Source organism: Oncorhynchus mykiss, chromosome 11 (genome assembly GCF_057628025.1).
Source record: "Oncorhynchus mykiss isolate SJ-2025 chromosome 11, ASM5762802v1, whole genome shotgun sequence".
NCBI lineage: Eukaryota > Metazoa > Chordata > Actinopteri > Salmoniformes > Salmonidae > Oncorhynchus > Oncorhynchus mykiss.
In genome coordinates, this window is record NC_143032.1 from 57,096,841 (window position 1) to 57,114,269 (window position 17,429).

General features: G+C 43.3%; 1 protein-coding gene across 2 annotated transcripts in view; it reads right to left on the reverse strand.

The window, feature by feature from the left end:
• LOC110535980 (uncharacterized) overlaps window positions 1-17,429 on the reverse strand; it is a 38,447-nt gene that overhangs the window by 14,172 nt on the left and 6,846 nt on the right. For both annotated transcript variants that reach the window (XM_021621416.3, XM_036935810.2), the window contains exons 2-5: window positions 16,465-16,560; window positions 9,864-10,070; window positions 982-1,128; window positions 103-254 (exon numbers count right to left, since the gene is read on the reverse strand). In XM_021621416.3, the coding sequence (XP_021477091.3) occupies window positions 103-254; window positions 982-1,128; window positions 9,864-10,070; window positions 16,465-16,525 (567 nt within the window). In that variant the 5' untranslated portion in view covers window positions 16,526-16,560. The remainder of the gene's footprint in view (window positions 1-102; window positions 255-981; window positions 1,129-9,863; window positions 10,071-16,464; window positions 16,561-17,429) is intronic.

Genomic DNA, 17,429 nt, shown 5'->3' on the forward strand with positions numbered 1-17,429 from the left:
GCGAGAGAGAGAGTGAGAGAGAGATTGGAGATGCTTTAAATCATAACCAACAACTTCATCCAACAACAGCAAACATGGGTTTGTTTTTGTTTTTTTACATACCGCCATCTTTTCATGTTTCTCAATTGGGGTCTCATCTTTATGCCAGATAACAGTTGGTCGAGGATTGCCATGAGCACCACAGCTGAGGGCCAGGGAATCCCCTTGCAAGACTTCTACAAAGGTAGGCGGAGTCTTGATAAACACAGGTGGGGCTGTAATAGAGGAACAATTGATGATCTTTAAACAAATATATCACAATTAGCTAGCTAATTAATTAACTAATGTGTAACAATTAGATAACTAATGGCAAACTATGAATTCTGTTATTGCTACATCTGTAAGCTAGTCATGGCCTTTGTGCATTACTTGGATGTAGCACAATACTTGCCCTGATGATATCCTATTTGATGCATGAAGGAGGCAGGAGACAAATGGAAAGAAAGAGAGGTAGAGGTAGATAGTAAATTGGAGTGGCATGTGTTCTGACATGAGTGTGGATGGGAAAGACAGAATAGGAAAAGGAGAGAAGGAGAGAGTGACAGTAGGGGAGAGATGATCCAGGACTGCAACACAAACTGCAACACAAATCACTGTTTTCCCTTTAGCCTCCACTATCCTGGTGAGGTCACATGCACTGTGTCTACATCCCCTGTGGCTCCTAACAGACACTCCTGTGTCAACGTCATCCCACAGTGAACAGCAGAACCAGACAAGGACGAGACGTGAGCACTGTGTAAAACACTGAGCATTATGCAACAACAGCTCACACACCGCAATAAGACTCCATAGATAAACAGGAGAGGGACTGTCATGCTCCAGCCTCATGCTGAGGATATTTTAAAGGGAAAACATTGATGGTTGTAAGCAGCTGGAGGATTTCCTGTCCTGTAAGCGCTAGTCCAGTTCCTCTGACTGCCACAGAGTCCCACTGAGCTGCACCTGTGATGGAGAGAAAGGTCCAGGTGCCGTTGCGGAACTCGTCTGTGGAGCGGTCCAGGAGCAGGATGCGACACTCGAACCAGCCCTCGTCCTCCAGGCTCAGCCCCTCCACCAGCAGCGAGGCCCCCCGGGTCAGAGACACACGGCCTGGGCACAGAGAGAGACAGGGAGCCACCAGGGTCAGAACACACAACCAGACTATCAGAGTCAGCACATGCAGACAGAGGGCTTACCAAGCAGAGGACACAGGCATCCAGTGTCACAAAAGGCCACAGTCAAAGTCCAACCTCTTGGGTTTTCAGCTCGGTTCAAGAGGACATTAACTATGCTGTCCCATAACGTTTGCTGTTGGTATCAAATATTCAATCATGCATTACATCCATTCCCAAAGAGGTTTGGACTCAGGGCTTTTTGGTCTGCTGAATGGAATGAGAAAAATGGCAGGGAGATAATACAATTTCAAGAGAAGCCAGAGACCTTGGGTTTCGGGAAGTACAAACACATGATTCACTTGTGACAAGTAAAGCAAGATTATAGTTGAGGAAGCTTTACTATGTTATTTAGACTCCTGTTGTTTACAATAGGAAGAGTGCAGAAGGCAGGTTGGTACCAATATCAACATATAGAGAGAAGCTCCTTATCAATGTCAAAATGTCAAGATTTCTTAAGAAATGTACCACCTGTTTTTGTTTATCGTGGAGGAGCATATGGCAGAGAGAAACAAACACTGGAGAGCGGAAGACACCCCACGTCTCTCTATTTCTCACTCACACCCCTCTCTTTTTCTTTCAACTTTGAAACATGATCTCGTGGTTGCCTGGTGACTGAAGCCTGGTTTTCAGGGTACCCACCCTTTTATTCTGTCTTTCAATTATTATTTTTTTCTCTCAAATGGAGAGGATGTGTATAGTACAGTACATCAGGGGAAAACACATGCACTTAGCAGGCAACTGCCAAGCAGTTTGAAAATAAACAGAGCAGTTACAGAGAAACCTCATGCATCCCCCTCATGAGAACAAAACAAATGTAGGACCTACCCAATCAGTTACCCATAACTGTAATAACGTGTGTAGCTTTATATGAGCAGAGGAGAAAGTGCATGGCTTCTAAAAACAGGAAATAGACTTAAGGTTAGGGGAAAAGTTAGCTAACATGCTAAGTAGTTGCAAAGTTAATAATCAGCTAAAATGCTAATGTTGTCTGTGATGAAATTTGAACACCATTATTAATCATCATTAACACTGTTGTTGTTTACGCAATCCAAAAATGTTCCATTATAAATCGCAATCTGGGTCAGGTGGGCATCATGTTCTATTGCCAACATGGCTAGCTAAGTTATAAAATACGATCTTACAGTGTTAGGCTTTCAAAATGCACTTCAGAGAAACATAGTCTCATTCTGTTCAGGACAACCCAGGGTATAACGCATGTCATCCTTGTAACTGTGGATCTTTCACAACACATTGACTCAATTTACAGCATTTCCCTCACTCAGACAACAACAAATGTGCAAAAGTAGCCCAATTAGCGGAAGGGATGGGGGCATCTTCTTGTCGGGCGCGGTGCTCAAATTACAGCTGTCAGTCAAAAACCACACAGTGCTGTGATGCGGAGAACCTGAGCTCTGATATCATGTATAGCATGTTACTGTACAACCACTGCATTCCAACTTAGGCGCTTATCAATGACAAAAATCTGCCATTTTCAACCCATATATGGGATGACAGTGGCTGTGAGTGGAAAGGGCTACACATATTTTTCAAGGTGAAAAAGTTGGACCAATTAACCCTGACAAGGAATATGATTAGGTCTGATAAATGCTTAGGCTTTATGAGCCTCTGTAGTAAGCAATTATAATAGATAACCAATTGAACTCTAGAGCCTACAGAATCTGGATAAAAGACTGTAGGCACCTTGTACACTAAATCCTATGATTGACAACACAATGTGTAAAAAGCCCCTATTTGAAACCTGGTCTGTTCATTGAATAACCATGAGAATAGAAACGGAGTAGCACCCTCATCATTGAATCTTTTCACCACACAATCTTGTAGTTCAGCTACTGCGGTCATCTCTCCAGGGTGTTGTATGACAGAGATTTATTGAATTTATGTCAACCTTAAAATTATGCCAAAACACGTCAGAGGAAAACCCAATAGCAACCCTATTCAGCTTTCCAGGATGTTTTCCCTTCAGACAGCAGTGAACAGAGGTAGCCTTGTGATTAATTATGCACCCACATGGTGCAGGGTGAAACACCACACTGTGTTTAAAAAGGAATTACAGTGACTAACAATTGACCCCACATTCCTGGCTGGGGCTGTTGCTTTGGTTAATAGTAAGGTTTGCTTGCCGAGGTAGGGATTGACCTGCTTAAACACAGACCCAACCCTTACTGGGCGGCGTTCAGTTTGTGCTTCCATAAAAAGGTCCCTTTAATCCCAGGTCAGTGTTACCAGGAGAACTGACAGAGCACTCAGAGAGAGGAAATGTGTGCTGAAATGATAACAGGTGTATGAAAGACTTCATCCACTGGCTGATATCTCAAACTGAGGGATCCTCCCTGAGCTGCCTATTTCCTATGTAGGCTTTTCCCCAAACAGCAATAAAATGTATTCTACACCTAGTGAGTGAACTGGAGGAAAAACACTTTCATGTGCAACACCACACAGACTCTCTCTCACACCACATCCCCGTGTGGCTAAATATTGCGGGAGATTTTAAGGTCATTAAGATTTCCGGCACCTCTAAGAATGATTAAGAAATAAACACAAACCATGGAATTTTTAATGGTTAATTAAATCCAAATGCATGTGAGTGCTAGTGTTTAGTGCCAACTGGCTTACCAATGGGGAATTTCTCATTTGACCATCAAACATTTAACCATTTCCTGCTCCCCTCCTGCCTGTCCATCACTACAAAGGGACTGCAACCCCCTTCCCTCACCACCCCTCGTAATTCTCTCAGGTTACCATAGTGATGAAACCAAGAATACCCCAGGCTGGGCGTTTAGATTTGAATTCAGTTGCTGTAGCAACGGGGAGCGACGGCGGCAAAACACTGGGAAGGGAGGGTCCATCACAGGGGTTTGTGCCTGTGATTTGAAAGATGACACGTGGAAGAAAACATGTTTGTATTTAAAGAATGGGTAAATGGCTTGTGACTGATAAAACAGTATGAAATGGAGAGAGAGTGAGAGGAAAAAGAGAGTGAGAGAGAGAAAAGCCGGTTTTCGTTTGAATCTGTGGTCAGACAATAGCCCTTGACATAGAGTGACAAATGCAGTTCAATTTGAATTTGAATATTTATTTTCTAGCCATGGTTAAAATTGCTTCCATTCATAAAAAAACCCCAATTAGGATAAGATACAAATAAATATGTGCCCTGTCAATGATTGCTTTTGTTAAGATGGACAGACAGGTCTCTACCACATTATTTAAAATATGTTCCAAATTTAAACTGTCGAGAATTTCCAATCCATCCTAACTCAAAACAAAAATATGGGGATCTGAATACTCATCAAAGATGACCAAGTATTGATCAAAACGGTTAAGTGTCCCATCGCTGCATTCCACAAGGAATACAATGAGAGGTTATGAAGAGGTTATGGAGGGAATTTTGATCAATAATTCACCGACTGCTACCAATGAGTGAGAGACCTCTATGACCTCAGTGAGCCTGCAACACTCCAGCAGAGACATTGATCACTCCCCCTTCGTCTGCATTAGCACAATGTCTAGAGGTCCTCTACACTAGTCTCTACACAACACAGAGGCAGAGAAACAATAGCTGCTGCTCTCTCCTGTCTGTTCTCCTTACTCTTTTTCCACCCCCAGATATCACATGACGGCTCCATTCTACCTTAAAATGAGCTGCTATTCTGGCTGGTGTGCAGTGAAGAGTGCAAAATGGAAACACTATAATCCACCCGCATCGCTAAAACGTACCACCCTCTTCACATTAGCCAGAGTCAGGTTCTCCCCCACTGGGTGGCAGGTTAAAAATCACTCAGCTCTTTCTGAGCTGCACTGCTCACTGCACTGCCAGAGAACTGGCTAGCCTGTACTCTGACAACCGTTTTTATGTAACCATGGCCTGGGGGCTTTAATATACAAGGACTCTCTCTGTTGTGTTTAAAATCACTGTGCTCCCCATGCTTACTTCATTGAAACTAGCGTTAAAATCATATTCATTTTACACACATAATTCCAGTGACCTCGCAGTGCTAGCTGTGCCACTAGATATTCTGGGTTCGAGTCCAGGCTCTGTCGCAGCCGCCCACAACTGGAAGACCCATGGGGCGGCGCACAATTGGCCCAGCATCGTCCAGGTTAGGGGAGGGTTTGGCCGGCAGGGATGTCCTTGTCTCATTGCGCACTAGTGACTCCTCTGGCAGGCCGGGCACAGTGCACGCTGACACGGTCGCCAGGTGTACTGTGTTTCCTCCGACGCATTAGTGCGGCTGGCTCCCGAGTAAAGTGGGCATTGTGTCAAGAAGCAGTGCGGCTTGGTTGGGTTGTGTTTCGGGGGAAGCATGGCTCACGACCTTTGCCTCTCCCGAGTCCGTTACGGGATTTGCAGCGATGAAACAAGACTGTAACTATCAATTGGATACTATGAAATTGGGGAGAAAAAAAGGGTCAAAAAAATATAATTAACAAAAAAATGGAATGTTGTAATGCGCTGGGATATACAGAATTTCATATGCTACAATAACAGTGGCACCTATGGAGGAAGACAGATCATTCTGAGAGGCCTCAGTTCTGTTGTTCTTTGTCAGTTCCGTATGTGGCAGAGGTGCATTGTGGGATGTGTTTTGATTTGAATACAATCATAAGTCTGGGGCTGGACCCCAGCCCCTGGCAGCCCACCCCTCCCTTCCTCCAAAATGTCTCTCTTCAAACCTCCTCTCCCCTAATCACTTTAACCCTCTTATGAATAGCTCTTTGTCAAACGATTACAGGTAACTCTGTCCCTCACTCTCTGTCCGACTGTGTTAACCCCTGCTCACATTTTTCAAGCCACTGCTTGACACATCCAAACTTCAGCACTTAGACAACTTGGCCAACTTCAGCATGACCTGCCATTGCCTGAATCAAGAGAACATGCAATCTAGTCAACCATGGTCTGTGACAGAGCACGAAAGCATGTCAGTGTGTCATCGCTGTTTTTAACAACACTGTATTTGACCCTTACTAAAACATGACTTAGAAATCACCATGTGTATATGTTCATGCAAATGTGAGTTCTCTCATAATCCCTTCTGTATTCCACACATGATGTGTTGGTAAATGATTCACAGTTAGATTGACTTTCCAAAATATATGCAGCATTTTTGGGGGCTCATTCAGGCAAGTCCAACCTCTTTACTTGCAAACTAACATGATGCATCAGTTTAAACCTTTTTAAGTGAATTCTACAAAATAAATCAAGCCTTTCAGCGGTGTGTAATAACACACATGTTAAGTTTAACTTATAGCCCTATCCTCAGGTCTCAGGTCTGGGATAAGGTAGAACGTCCCAGGAAGTGTTTGGGCCTTAGAGAAGGCTTTCATACAAAAGCTCCCAGGCAGCACAATACTGGGTCTGATCTCCTTCCCCCTGCTCTGATCCCAGTCCCATGGGACACACCTACAGCGTTGTGAGATGAAGAAACAGAGCCTTTTGTCTTGATGGACCACCTCAGAGCTGGAGAACATGCCACAACTTCACTTTACCCCAACCTACATGTACAAATGACCTTGACTAACCTGTACCTCCGCACATTGACTCGGTACCGGTACCGGTACCCCCTGTACATAGCCTCATTATTGTTAATTTATTGTGTTACTTCTTTTTATATTTTATTTTTACTTTAGTTTATTTAGTAAATATTTTCTTAACTCTATTTTCTTAAAACTGCATTGTTGGTCAATGAAGGGCTTGTAAGTAAGCATTTCACGGTAAGGTTTACACCTGTTGTATTTGGCACATGTGACAAATAACATTTGATTTGATGAGCTCCACGGGTCCAGCCTGCTTTCTTCTCTTATTGTGTCACTGTTTGGCAAACGTCTCCCTGGTCCAGTTTCAGCAGAAATGCAGGCTGCAGCTGGATCATGTGGATCGGCCTCAGCTGCCACCTATGTTCTGGTTTAGGTGATCAAATAGGGTTATGTTTACTAATGAAAATGTAAATTCCAATTAAGATTTGTGTTGGAACAAGGCTCATTTATTGAGGTTCTTTAATGTGAGTATTTGTAAAAAGGTGAAACAATGCTATGACTCCCCCAGTGTTTAGGGCTCACACTGAGACCGAGTAATGGGGGCCTGCTGGGCTGAGTCGGGGGTTTTTGCTGCTGTCGTTCAACCCCCTCCACACCGTCTCCACTCATTTACTTCAGCAGAGAGGACACAATTGATCTGCCCTTTTTTAGAGTAAGTGCCTCTGACAGGGCATCCAGTGCAGGGAGACTCACAGGCCAGCTTGGACTAAACATTTCCTCAACAAGCACAACTCGAACAGACTTCACCAGTCAAGTTGACTGCACATTCAGTCACTATTTATTTGTCTGTTCCTCTGTTTTGTCAGGTGATTGATGTTCAGTCCTCCAGGGTATGTTTAGAAAATAGACACGGAGGAAGAAGGATGTGGTACTGGGAAGCCTCCTTCAAAAGGGTTTCTGATTCCCTCCAGAAATAAGAGATTTGCAGAGCAGCCTGCACAAGTAATCTGTCTGTGTTTCAGAGGGATTGGCTTCTAATGGGGTCAACAGAAGAACATTACTCTGTTGCACAGACACAGACATAGACACAGCAAGCACTCCTCAAGCACTCACTGTCATCAGAAATACACCTGATATCCTACCGGAACAACTGGACATTAAATGCATGGCAATATTATGTCCTCGTCCAAGATAACGCTTCCTCTCATTCTTGCATGTGACATTTTTAGGTTGGGGGATGGCATCAGGGCAAGATTGTACATGAGAGACAGAGATGACAGAACAGTCTTATAGGCTCTAAATAAGGTTTAACAACAGTGAGTAATTTCTTCCCCTTACTAAAAAGTTGTTCTTGTTCGTCCCTGAGCATAGACTGCTTGAGACAAAGACCAGGAAGTGGTTGTGTTTCATACTGTCTAGTGAGATTTGTGGTTAAATCCCAAAACATTTTAATTTGAGGGTAGAATATATTAGATCTGCAGTGCTGATACGCTTCACATGTTGCCATCTGCCTCCAGAGGAAGGGGAACTGAAAGGATATGAGGCAGACAGGGGTTAAGCGGAGCCCAGACACACAGAGAGGGAGAATATCCCTCATCAAAGCTAAGTAACAAACCATTAGACTGTTGTTGCATCTTTTCTGTTGGTTTTACCCCCATAGATTCAGTGATGAATTCTGGGTCATGGAGCATCACATGATAGCCCTAAAACAATAACACTGTTAATGGCCTATCTATGGGTGGGTCAGACAGACTGCCAGACATCTGTTGGCCAGTGCTCTCCAGGCCATTCCTGAGTGGTCAGAGTCTGGTGTGTGTCCAGTGCATGCCAGGGTCCATTTGATCTTCAGTGTGATAGCTGAATGTATATAGTGATTGTTTTTAAATGCAAACAAACTCTAGGTGGACTTGAAAAGCTTCCTGCCAGTTCAGTGACCTAGATGAGAGGGTATGGGATTTTGGAGTATTGGCATGGGCTCGGTCAGAGGATGTGTGTGTGTGGGGGGGGGGGGAGAGTGACATAGCCTTTGTCTTATTTCTCCGAGAAACAATGACTAGATTATGGTACTCAATGAAAGAGAACTCTAATATTCCATATGCTTCATCCATCCTCCTTACAGCTAAACAAGGTCACCCCTCTGAATACCAAGAACAAACTGTCATCAGACCACCAGCCCCCACCTCAGCCAAGCCTGTCTCAATTTAACCCCACTCTCTTCAATCCATACTCCACTTGCACTCACATAAACACACACACACATAAACACACACACACACACACACACACACACACACACACACACACACACACACACACACACACACACACACACACACACACACATCCACACACAGCCCCGCCTGTCATCCCACTCCCCTGACTAACATATTTCCGTCCTCGCCTAGTCCCTGTCCCAGTGCCCTGCCCTACCACACACACACACACAGACACAGACACACAACACACGCACGCACGCACACACGCACGCACACACACACACACACACACACACACACACACACACACACACACACACACACACACACACACACACACACACACACACACACACACACACACACACACACGCACACACCCGTCTAATTACAGGGCTCTTAATTGATTACCTATTTGGAGTATTCTCACCACTGAAACATTCCAGCATTCAAAAATACCAGTGTAGCCCCCATCCCCATCCCAACTCAAAACAAATCAGCTGTACTTAAAGCACATTCCCAGCCAGCTCCTCGTCAGGGGAAAGGAAGGCTGAAAGGAAGGTAATTAAAAGTTGTTTTAAGACAATGCAACTTTATTGCACACAATCTCTTCAGATATAATCAGATACAGTTGTAAGGTCCTTCTCTTCACTCCTTTGAGATACCACAACTGCTATCGTCGCGTCTAGGTAATTGAGGTTAAACTCTCCTTTGTCCTTTTCCCATACCCTGCACTGTAAAAAAAGCAGTAAAAACACTGGGCTGTTGTGTGCAGGCAAATGGCTCCCAATAAACAAACAGGACAAAAGATTAAATTGCACCAGGACTCTGAAAGTGAGAACCAAAAGGTTCACATGTTCAGTCATGGTGTATAACTGCAATTACCACAATGCCTTTCCTGTGCATTGCGTAATTTGAAAGAAGCAGTGCTAAGACATAGATCTGGGACAAGAGGACTCACCCTTGTAGTTGGGATGCACGCGTGGTGCGTACACTCCGAATTTGATGAGGATGGGCACATTGTAACCCAGGCGAACCCACTCCACCACGTGCAGTGGGAACAGGTTTGGGGTGGTGGCTCCTGTAGAAGGGGGGGTAAGACTGCAACTGAGCTCTGCAGTCCCCCCAACCCTGGCTCGTACCACCGCCTCCACACCCTGGGATGTACCTGATGAGAAAGCACACAGGTAACACACAGGTAACAATACCATGGAGGATGGCTGAGCATGACTGGTGAATCTGCAGTAAAACATGCTAATATCTGAACGGTCAACACCCACAACATAAATCAATATTTAAGAGCTCCTTAACATCCATAAGCTATGTGGATCTGTTCCACATAGGTTTGAGTGTCATGCAGAACCAGATAAACTTTAAGTGTTTTTCTAAATGCATTCAGTGGAATTTATGGTTACACATTCCAGGAAGATATTGAGTAAATACTCAATAAATCTTTTGCAGGGCAGAGAACTGATGATAAAATAGTTTTGCAGCAAAAGTGTCACTTCATGAGAGGGAAGGGGAGGACAAAGACAGGAGAAACAGGGCTAAAACCAAAACGCATGGATAGAGAAAAACTGGGAGGAGATTGAGAAAATAGCAGTAGGCCTACGGGGAAAGAGGACAAGAGTAGATAACATAAACACACATTTAAATGTGAATAAATATTCATGAGTTGGATGCCAGCCTGAATATCTCCAGAGTATGCTCTGTTTAAAAAAGGCACACAAAGGCCATGTAAAACAATGGTACTCCATTTGGTGACAAGATCACTAGGCTGCAACCGGCTCTGTAGACATGCTGCAATCTCATTAACGACACTTGGGCCAGAGCCTGTGTTGTGTTGTATCTGCACCTTGTTTAGCCTGGTGATTAAGTACTAATCTCAAAGGGCTTACCTGTAGTCTTTCTATCGAGCAAAACACGACAGCGAAGGTACAACACTACAGAGACTACAGACCCCTCTGCGCAATCAATATATGCATTGTACAATATGCTGAGTTTCCCTGTATTTGCGCGGGAAACAGCTGTGAAAGAGCAGTAGCGAATTGCATGTTTGTGTTTCAGTCTGTTATTAAAGAATGTGAAACAATGTTGTGTCTGTTTGCTGCTTTTCATTAAATCATGTATGGCTATTTTTTTAGGCTATGACCTAAAATAAATGTGTTAATATGGGCAGAATATTAGTCTTGCCTATTAGCCTACGGACATTTGATCAGTTATGGAAATATTCAGTCCATGCAAAAATATAAGAATCTAGTAAAAGGCCAACATATTTTTCAATAAAATTGAGTATTTGTCACATGACTATAGAAATGGAAACAGTGTGGTTTTAGAGACTCAGTAGCCTACTCTATGATTAAATGGACTGCAGTCAATCTGTTACTTGGCTCACACCATCATTATCATTATCATTAGGCACTTTACATAATTCAAATTCCATCAAGTCACATGCACAATTCGATCGCCCGTCATTCATTCATTGTCATCAGTAAGGAGAGACACATTGGGTCTAACAACACCATAGATTTAGGACTATGATGTAATACTTCTTCGTCATGAAATGTCATAACCAGTTCATTTTGTTAATAAGCCCACTAGTCGACTCGTTTGTTGTATGTCCTGAATAATGGTAAGGAAAATACCGTTGGCTGTTGGGCAATAGCAATAGGCCTACACAATTGTGCACAGTGGACTAGGTGTTGATGGGTTATCTCCAATTTAACTGGAGAATACAACTATATCCCAGACAATGCTCGGATTCAGATCCGAAAGGTGATGAACGGCCTAAAGGAGAGAAGCCTGGAGACCCAGGAAGAAACCGACCAAGTTGTGGGCCGTGGTACACACGGTTTGTGCTTATTTGTGGAGAAAATACATTCTTTCAGTGGCGACCCATCATTCAGGGCAGGTGGGGCAGAGCCCCCAATTTTTTGCAAAAAAAGAAGCAAACAAATAAAAAACATTTGGTGGGGGGCTTTTCTGTTTTGCATGATATTTTGGCATTAATACGTGTCACATATCAGTTTGCAAACAATGTAAAAAATGTATGTATTTAAGCCGCATACAAAATCCGTGTACAAACATGGTCTCTTTTTGTTTTCTTGAGTAAGGCAGCTCCAAAATGCAGGTGTTCCAGCCTAGCTCAGTGCTCTCTATGGTGGTGGTGGGGCAAGCCAACAGAAAATACAGAGCAATGCGCCGTGATTGGCTCAGTGTTCTATCACTCACGGGGACACTACATCACCTCCAAGTCTAAGGGTAGAGCTAGAAAATTCTAGCCCCTTGGGTGCTGCCATAGAGTTACATTAGAAGTGTCCGTCCAAGAAGGCTCAAGGTCATTGGCCACAGATAAAATGACGTCAAATCACATTATATCTACAGTAGCTTTGATTGGACTGATCATGTCAACATCATACTTTCAAAATCTTAGCTAGCAGGCATCATCATGAATCAAGTCGATAATCTACTGGCAAATCCTTTTTAATCCTTCCGTCATCGGAAGAGAAATAATGAAGAGAAATTATAGATAAAATGTATGGGTATCGGCCATTGGACATAAACATTACAAAACAAGTTGGAAATGGCAAATTCCACAATGTAAGTGTCTTCACTGACATTTTCAACATGTCCCTGATTGAGTCTGTAATGCCAACATGTTTCAAGCAGACCACCATAGTCCCTCTGCCCAGGAATACTAAAGTAACCTGTCTAAATGACTACCGACCCGTAGCACTCATGTCTGTAGCCATGAAATGCTTTGAAAGGCTGGTCATGGCTCACATCAACACCATTATCCCAGAAACCTTAGACCCACTCCAATTTGCATACCGCCCCAACAGATCCACAGATGATGCTATCTCTATTGCACTCCACACAGCCCTTTCACACCTGGACAAAAGGAACACCTATGTGAGAATGCTATTCATTGACTACAGCTCAGCGTTCAGCACCATAGTGACCTCAAAGCTCATCACTAAGCTAAGGACCCTGGGACTAAACACCTCCCTCTGCAACTGGATCCTGGACTTCCTGACGGGCCGCCCCCAGGTGATAAGGGTAGGTAACAACACATCCGCTACGCTGATCCTCAACATGGGGGCCCCTCAGGGGTGTGTGCTCAGTCCCCTCCTGTACTCCCTGTTCACTCATGACTGCACGACCAGGCACGACACCATCATTAGGTTTGCCGATGACACAACAGTGACCGACAACGATGAGACAGAGTATATAGGGAGGAGGTCAGAGACCTGACCATGTGGTGCAAGAAGAACAACCTCTCTCTCAACGTGATCAATAGATGATTGTGGACTACAGGAAAAGGAGGACTGAGCACACCCCAATTCTCATCGACGGGGCTGTAGTGGAGCAGGTTGAGAGCTTCATGTTCCTTGGCGTCCACATCACCAACAAACTAACATGGTCCAAGCACACCAAGACAGTCATGAAGAGGGCACGAAAAAACCTATTCCCCCTCAGGAGACTAAAAAGATTTGGCATGGGTCTTCAGATCCTCAAAAGGTTTTACATTTGCACCATCGAGAGCATCCTGGCGGGTTGCATCACTGCCTGGAATGGCAACTGCTTGGCCTCCAACCTTAAGGCACTACAGAGGGTAGTGCGTATGGCCCTACTGGCATCCAGGACCTCTATACCAGGCGGCGTCATAGGAAGGCCCTAAAAATTGTCAAAGACTCCAGCCACCCTAGTAATAGACTGTTCTCTCTGCTACCGCATGGCAAGCGGTACCGGAGTGCCAAGTCTACGTCCAAGAGGCAGCTTCTACCCCCACGCCATGAGACTCCTGAACATCTAATCAAATGGCTACCCAGACTATTTGCATTGCCCCCCCCCCCCCCCCACGCTGCTGCTACTCTCCGTTATTATCTATGCATAGTCACTTTAATAACTCTACCTATATATTACCTCAATGACCTTGACACATTGACTCTGTACCGGTACCCTCTGTATATAGCCCCACTATTGTTATTCACTGCTGCTCTTTAAATATTTGTTAGTCTCATCTCTTACTTTTTTGGGGGGTATTTTCTTAAAACTGTATTGTTGGTTAATGGTTTGTATAAATAAGCATTTCACTGTAAAGTCTACACCTGTTGTATTCAGGGCATGTGACAAATAAAATGTTATTTGATTTTAAAATTTGATTTGATTTGAGTGGTTTGGAAGGAATCCGTGTAGCTAACTGCAAGCATTGTAAAGCCATTATTAGCCTGCTATTCAGTGGAGTAGCTGTGTGGTCCAAAGTCTAAGATTAAGGGTTTATTTTCCTAGTTTAAAATGATAAACGTTCAAAATTGGCCATGCTGTCAATGAAGCACAATTTGTGCAGCGCTCAAATCAGCTGTTAACTGCTAAATCTGACTTTAGTGAGTTCAAGACAATTTGGAACTCGGGAAAAATGAGCTACGACTGGGAAAGTATGTTTTAAACTTTCACTGAACTCGGAATTGTAAATTCGGAACTCTGGCCTCTTTCTATAGCTACGACCTGAAGATCACTGACATTATCATGATTCAACCTTTTTTTCAGAGTTCCCAGTTGTCTTGAAAGCACCATAAATCCAGAGAATGCCAGACTTTGATGACAAAATTTGATGATAAAATTAGCCAACGAAGGACTGCCGCGCCACCTTCCTGTTCAAGTGGGCACAGCACAACAAGGTGAGTCCAAAAATGTCTAGTATGCTTCTGCATAAATTATGTAATATGCCAGGAAGATATGTATACTGTAGCTAAGAAAGTAATAAGTGTATGTTGAGTAGTAAACTGTTAGTAGCCAATGTGCCTCACCCTAATAATTTGGTCTATTTTCACCTCTTAATTTCGCCTACTGTTCTGACATGTAGCCTATAACCTGTTTTTGAGAAATGTAGTCTTTGAATATTGTAAGAGCTTTCATTGTTTGCTTATATGGACCCTTTATTTATCCTATGGTTCTGACTTGGTGTACAGGGAGAACACTGTAAGAACAGCCCATGTTCTGAATTCTGTTGCTGTACATTTAAAAAGTGCTGAACAAATAGTTATATTGACTACGTCCGTCCTAGCTCGCTCATTAATGTCTTAATCAAAATTACGGATTGCCTCTTATCCGCTTGTCGTCCCCTTATGCCATAGTTTGTACATCTCAATTGTCAGTAGAAACCAAATTTATTGAAGCAAGTCAGCCATATCAGCTATGTTTTTTTAAAGGCAGTAAATGAGGCTGAATGAACTGTTTCGCTCCCAGACAAGGTTCTGCTGATAACCAGGTGTAGCAGTGGTAATGTGTTGGGACTGCGGTTGGGACTCTGCTGTTGGGACAGCAGTTTGTGGGCACCGTTTTTCACTGTTATAGTGCAAATAATGTAATGTTTAGTGTTGTGTTGTGTAATGGATTGGCTGGCATGCATCCCAAATAAAATGTTTTTGCCCCACCAAGATTTCCATGCTAAAATCGCCAGTGCAGTCTTTGAAACGAAAACACATTGTAAAAAACTAGAAAAAGACCTAGATATAGTATAGGCTGTTTTTAACCTTCAGCCTTTATATAAACATATGAATTCATCTATATACAATTTTCTGCCCATATGAACAAATGCATATGCAATATTTATATTCATACATGACTTAAATGAAAAGCAGTAAACATAAACATTGCTTCACATCCTTTAATAACAGACTCATAAACACAATCACGCAATTGGCTACAGCTCGCTTCACAGCTTCCCAGGGAAATTCAAGGCATTGTATGCCTCACGCGGACAAAAGAGTAGTGGAAGGAGTTCGCTTCTGCTGCACTGTTCTCTTTAAAATACAACACGTTGCGGCAGTGCTTTGCTCAAAAGGGGACACTCCCTGATAGATGGTAGGGTAGCAGGCCCCTCACCCCTCCCTCCCGATCCACAACCCCCTGGGGTCCACACATGGCCTCGCTCCACTAAACTCCCCTCCCCCTAGAAGCGTGCTTTTTGGATGGGACCAGTATAAATCCCAGATTAATCTAAATCCGCACCATCAGATGTATTTTGTACATTCGGATTTCACCCCATTCCCTTGTACACACTTGTGTCTAGACCCCCCGACCCCCTCCTCATCACTTTCCCCGATCTAAGTCCCATGTACATAGTGGCTGATGTCAGAGACTTATCAGTATGATGCTTTGAATCATATGTTCTAGGGAGTGCATTCAGAAACGTCCACCAACCAGTACATGAGAGCCAAGGCCTTGGACTCTTTGCCATTACATAAGCGTCCACGTAAACAAGGAATGTAAAGAGAGTGGTATAAACTCCAGAGGAAAGGACATTGATAATTACGGGTGGAAAGGGATGAAGAGAGACAGAAATGGCGAGAGGCAGATAGCGAATTGAATGAGAGGATTTCTCTAGAGGCACATTTTATATGATTTACAGTACATAACTTCACTATATTGATTTACCATTGTAATAGAAATGTATGAAGTGAATTACTTGGGTAGCTAGGAGAGCAATGTAGGTGTAAGGAGAGAAACCAATAAAATGTTATGAGCATAGCAAATGCACTGTGCAGTATTATACTTACGCAGCAGACAGAGGGCAACAGCAGTGGTGACACCCAGAAGCCACAGCCTCTCCAATCCCATCGCCGTCCCTCACACTGCTTTACATATCTCCCAACCTGAAAACACAGAAACACACACATTCAAATCAAACCTCTGACATAAAGTAACACACAGCCTTCAATACTGTACAAGGACATTCCCACTGCATCTGGCATCAGACAAGACCAAGGTAATCCTCCAAGTTAACATCAACCCTAAAGTATTTCATAATCCCTACTTCAAACTGTATTCCAGTCTGTTGACGGAATGATAACTGACTGCATTCTGTAAAAAGTCTTTGCTCACTGCAAAATTGGATGTCTGATTTGTGATTTGGATTTGGATTAAGGGAAATGTGCTTATTCAAACTAGCTTCGGGAGTGAAAATATATTGATGTGTATGTGTGTGTATGAGTTTGTGTGTATCACCATTAGACAGACCTGTGGGTGTCCCTGTCACTGATATGGTCAAAAAGATTAACCTTCTGCCTGTGATTTGCCCAGCTCATACTGTAGGTCTTGTCTCAAGCTAACTGGGCTAACAGCTTTAGACAGGTGACACATGCAAGAGGAAAACATCAGGGACATCTCTGTTTATCTCGTCATCCCAACCCCAGTCTAATGGTCAATGCACTTTCAATTCATATTTACTCTTGTGTTTCAATATATATATATATATATATATATAAAAAACATTTACAGTATTCGAGAAGACAACGCTGTAAATTCCATGAATGTCATTTCTATCTCTGACATTGTGCATTATTGCACCGACCCACTGAATGTGAACCGGATATTACTGTAACCAGACTGCTCAATAATCCACTTCCTAGAAAGAAGAATGGATGGGGCCTGACAATACCAAGGGTCAATAAAGCTCTGAAAACTGAATCTGTGTTGCACTGTCTGGCCCATGATGTGTTAAGGTAGCAGCATACAGCTTAAA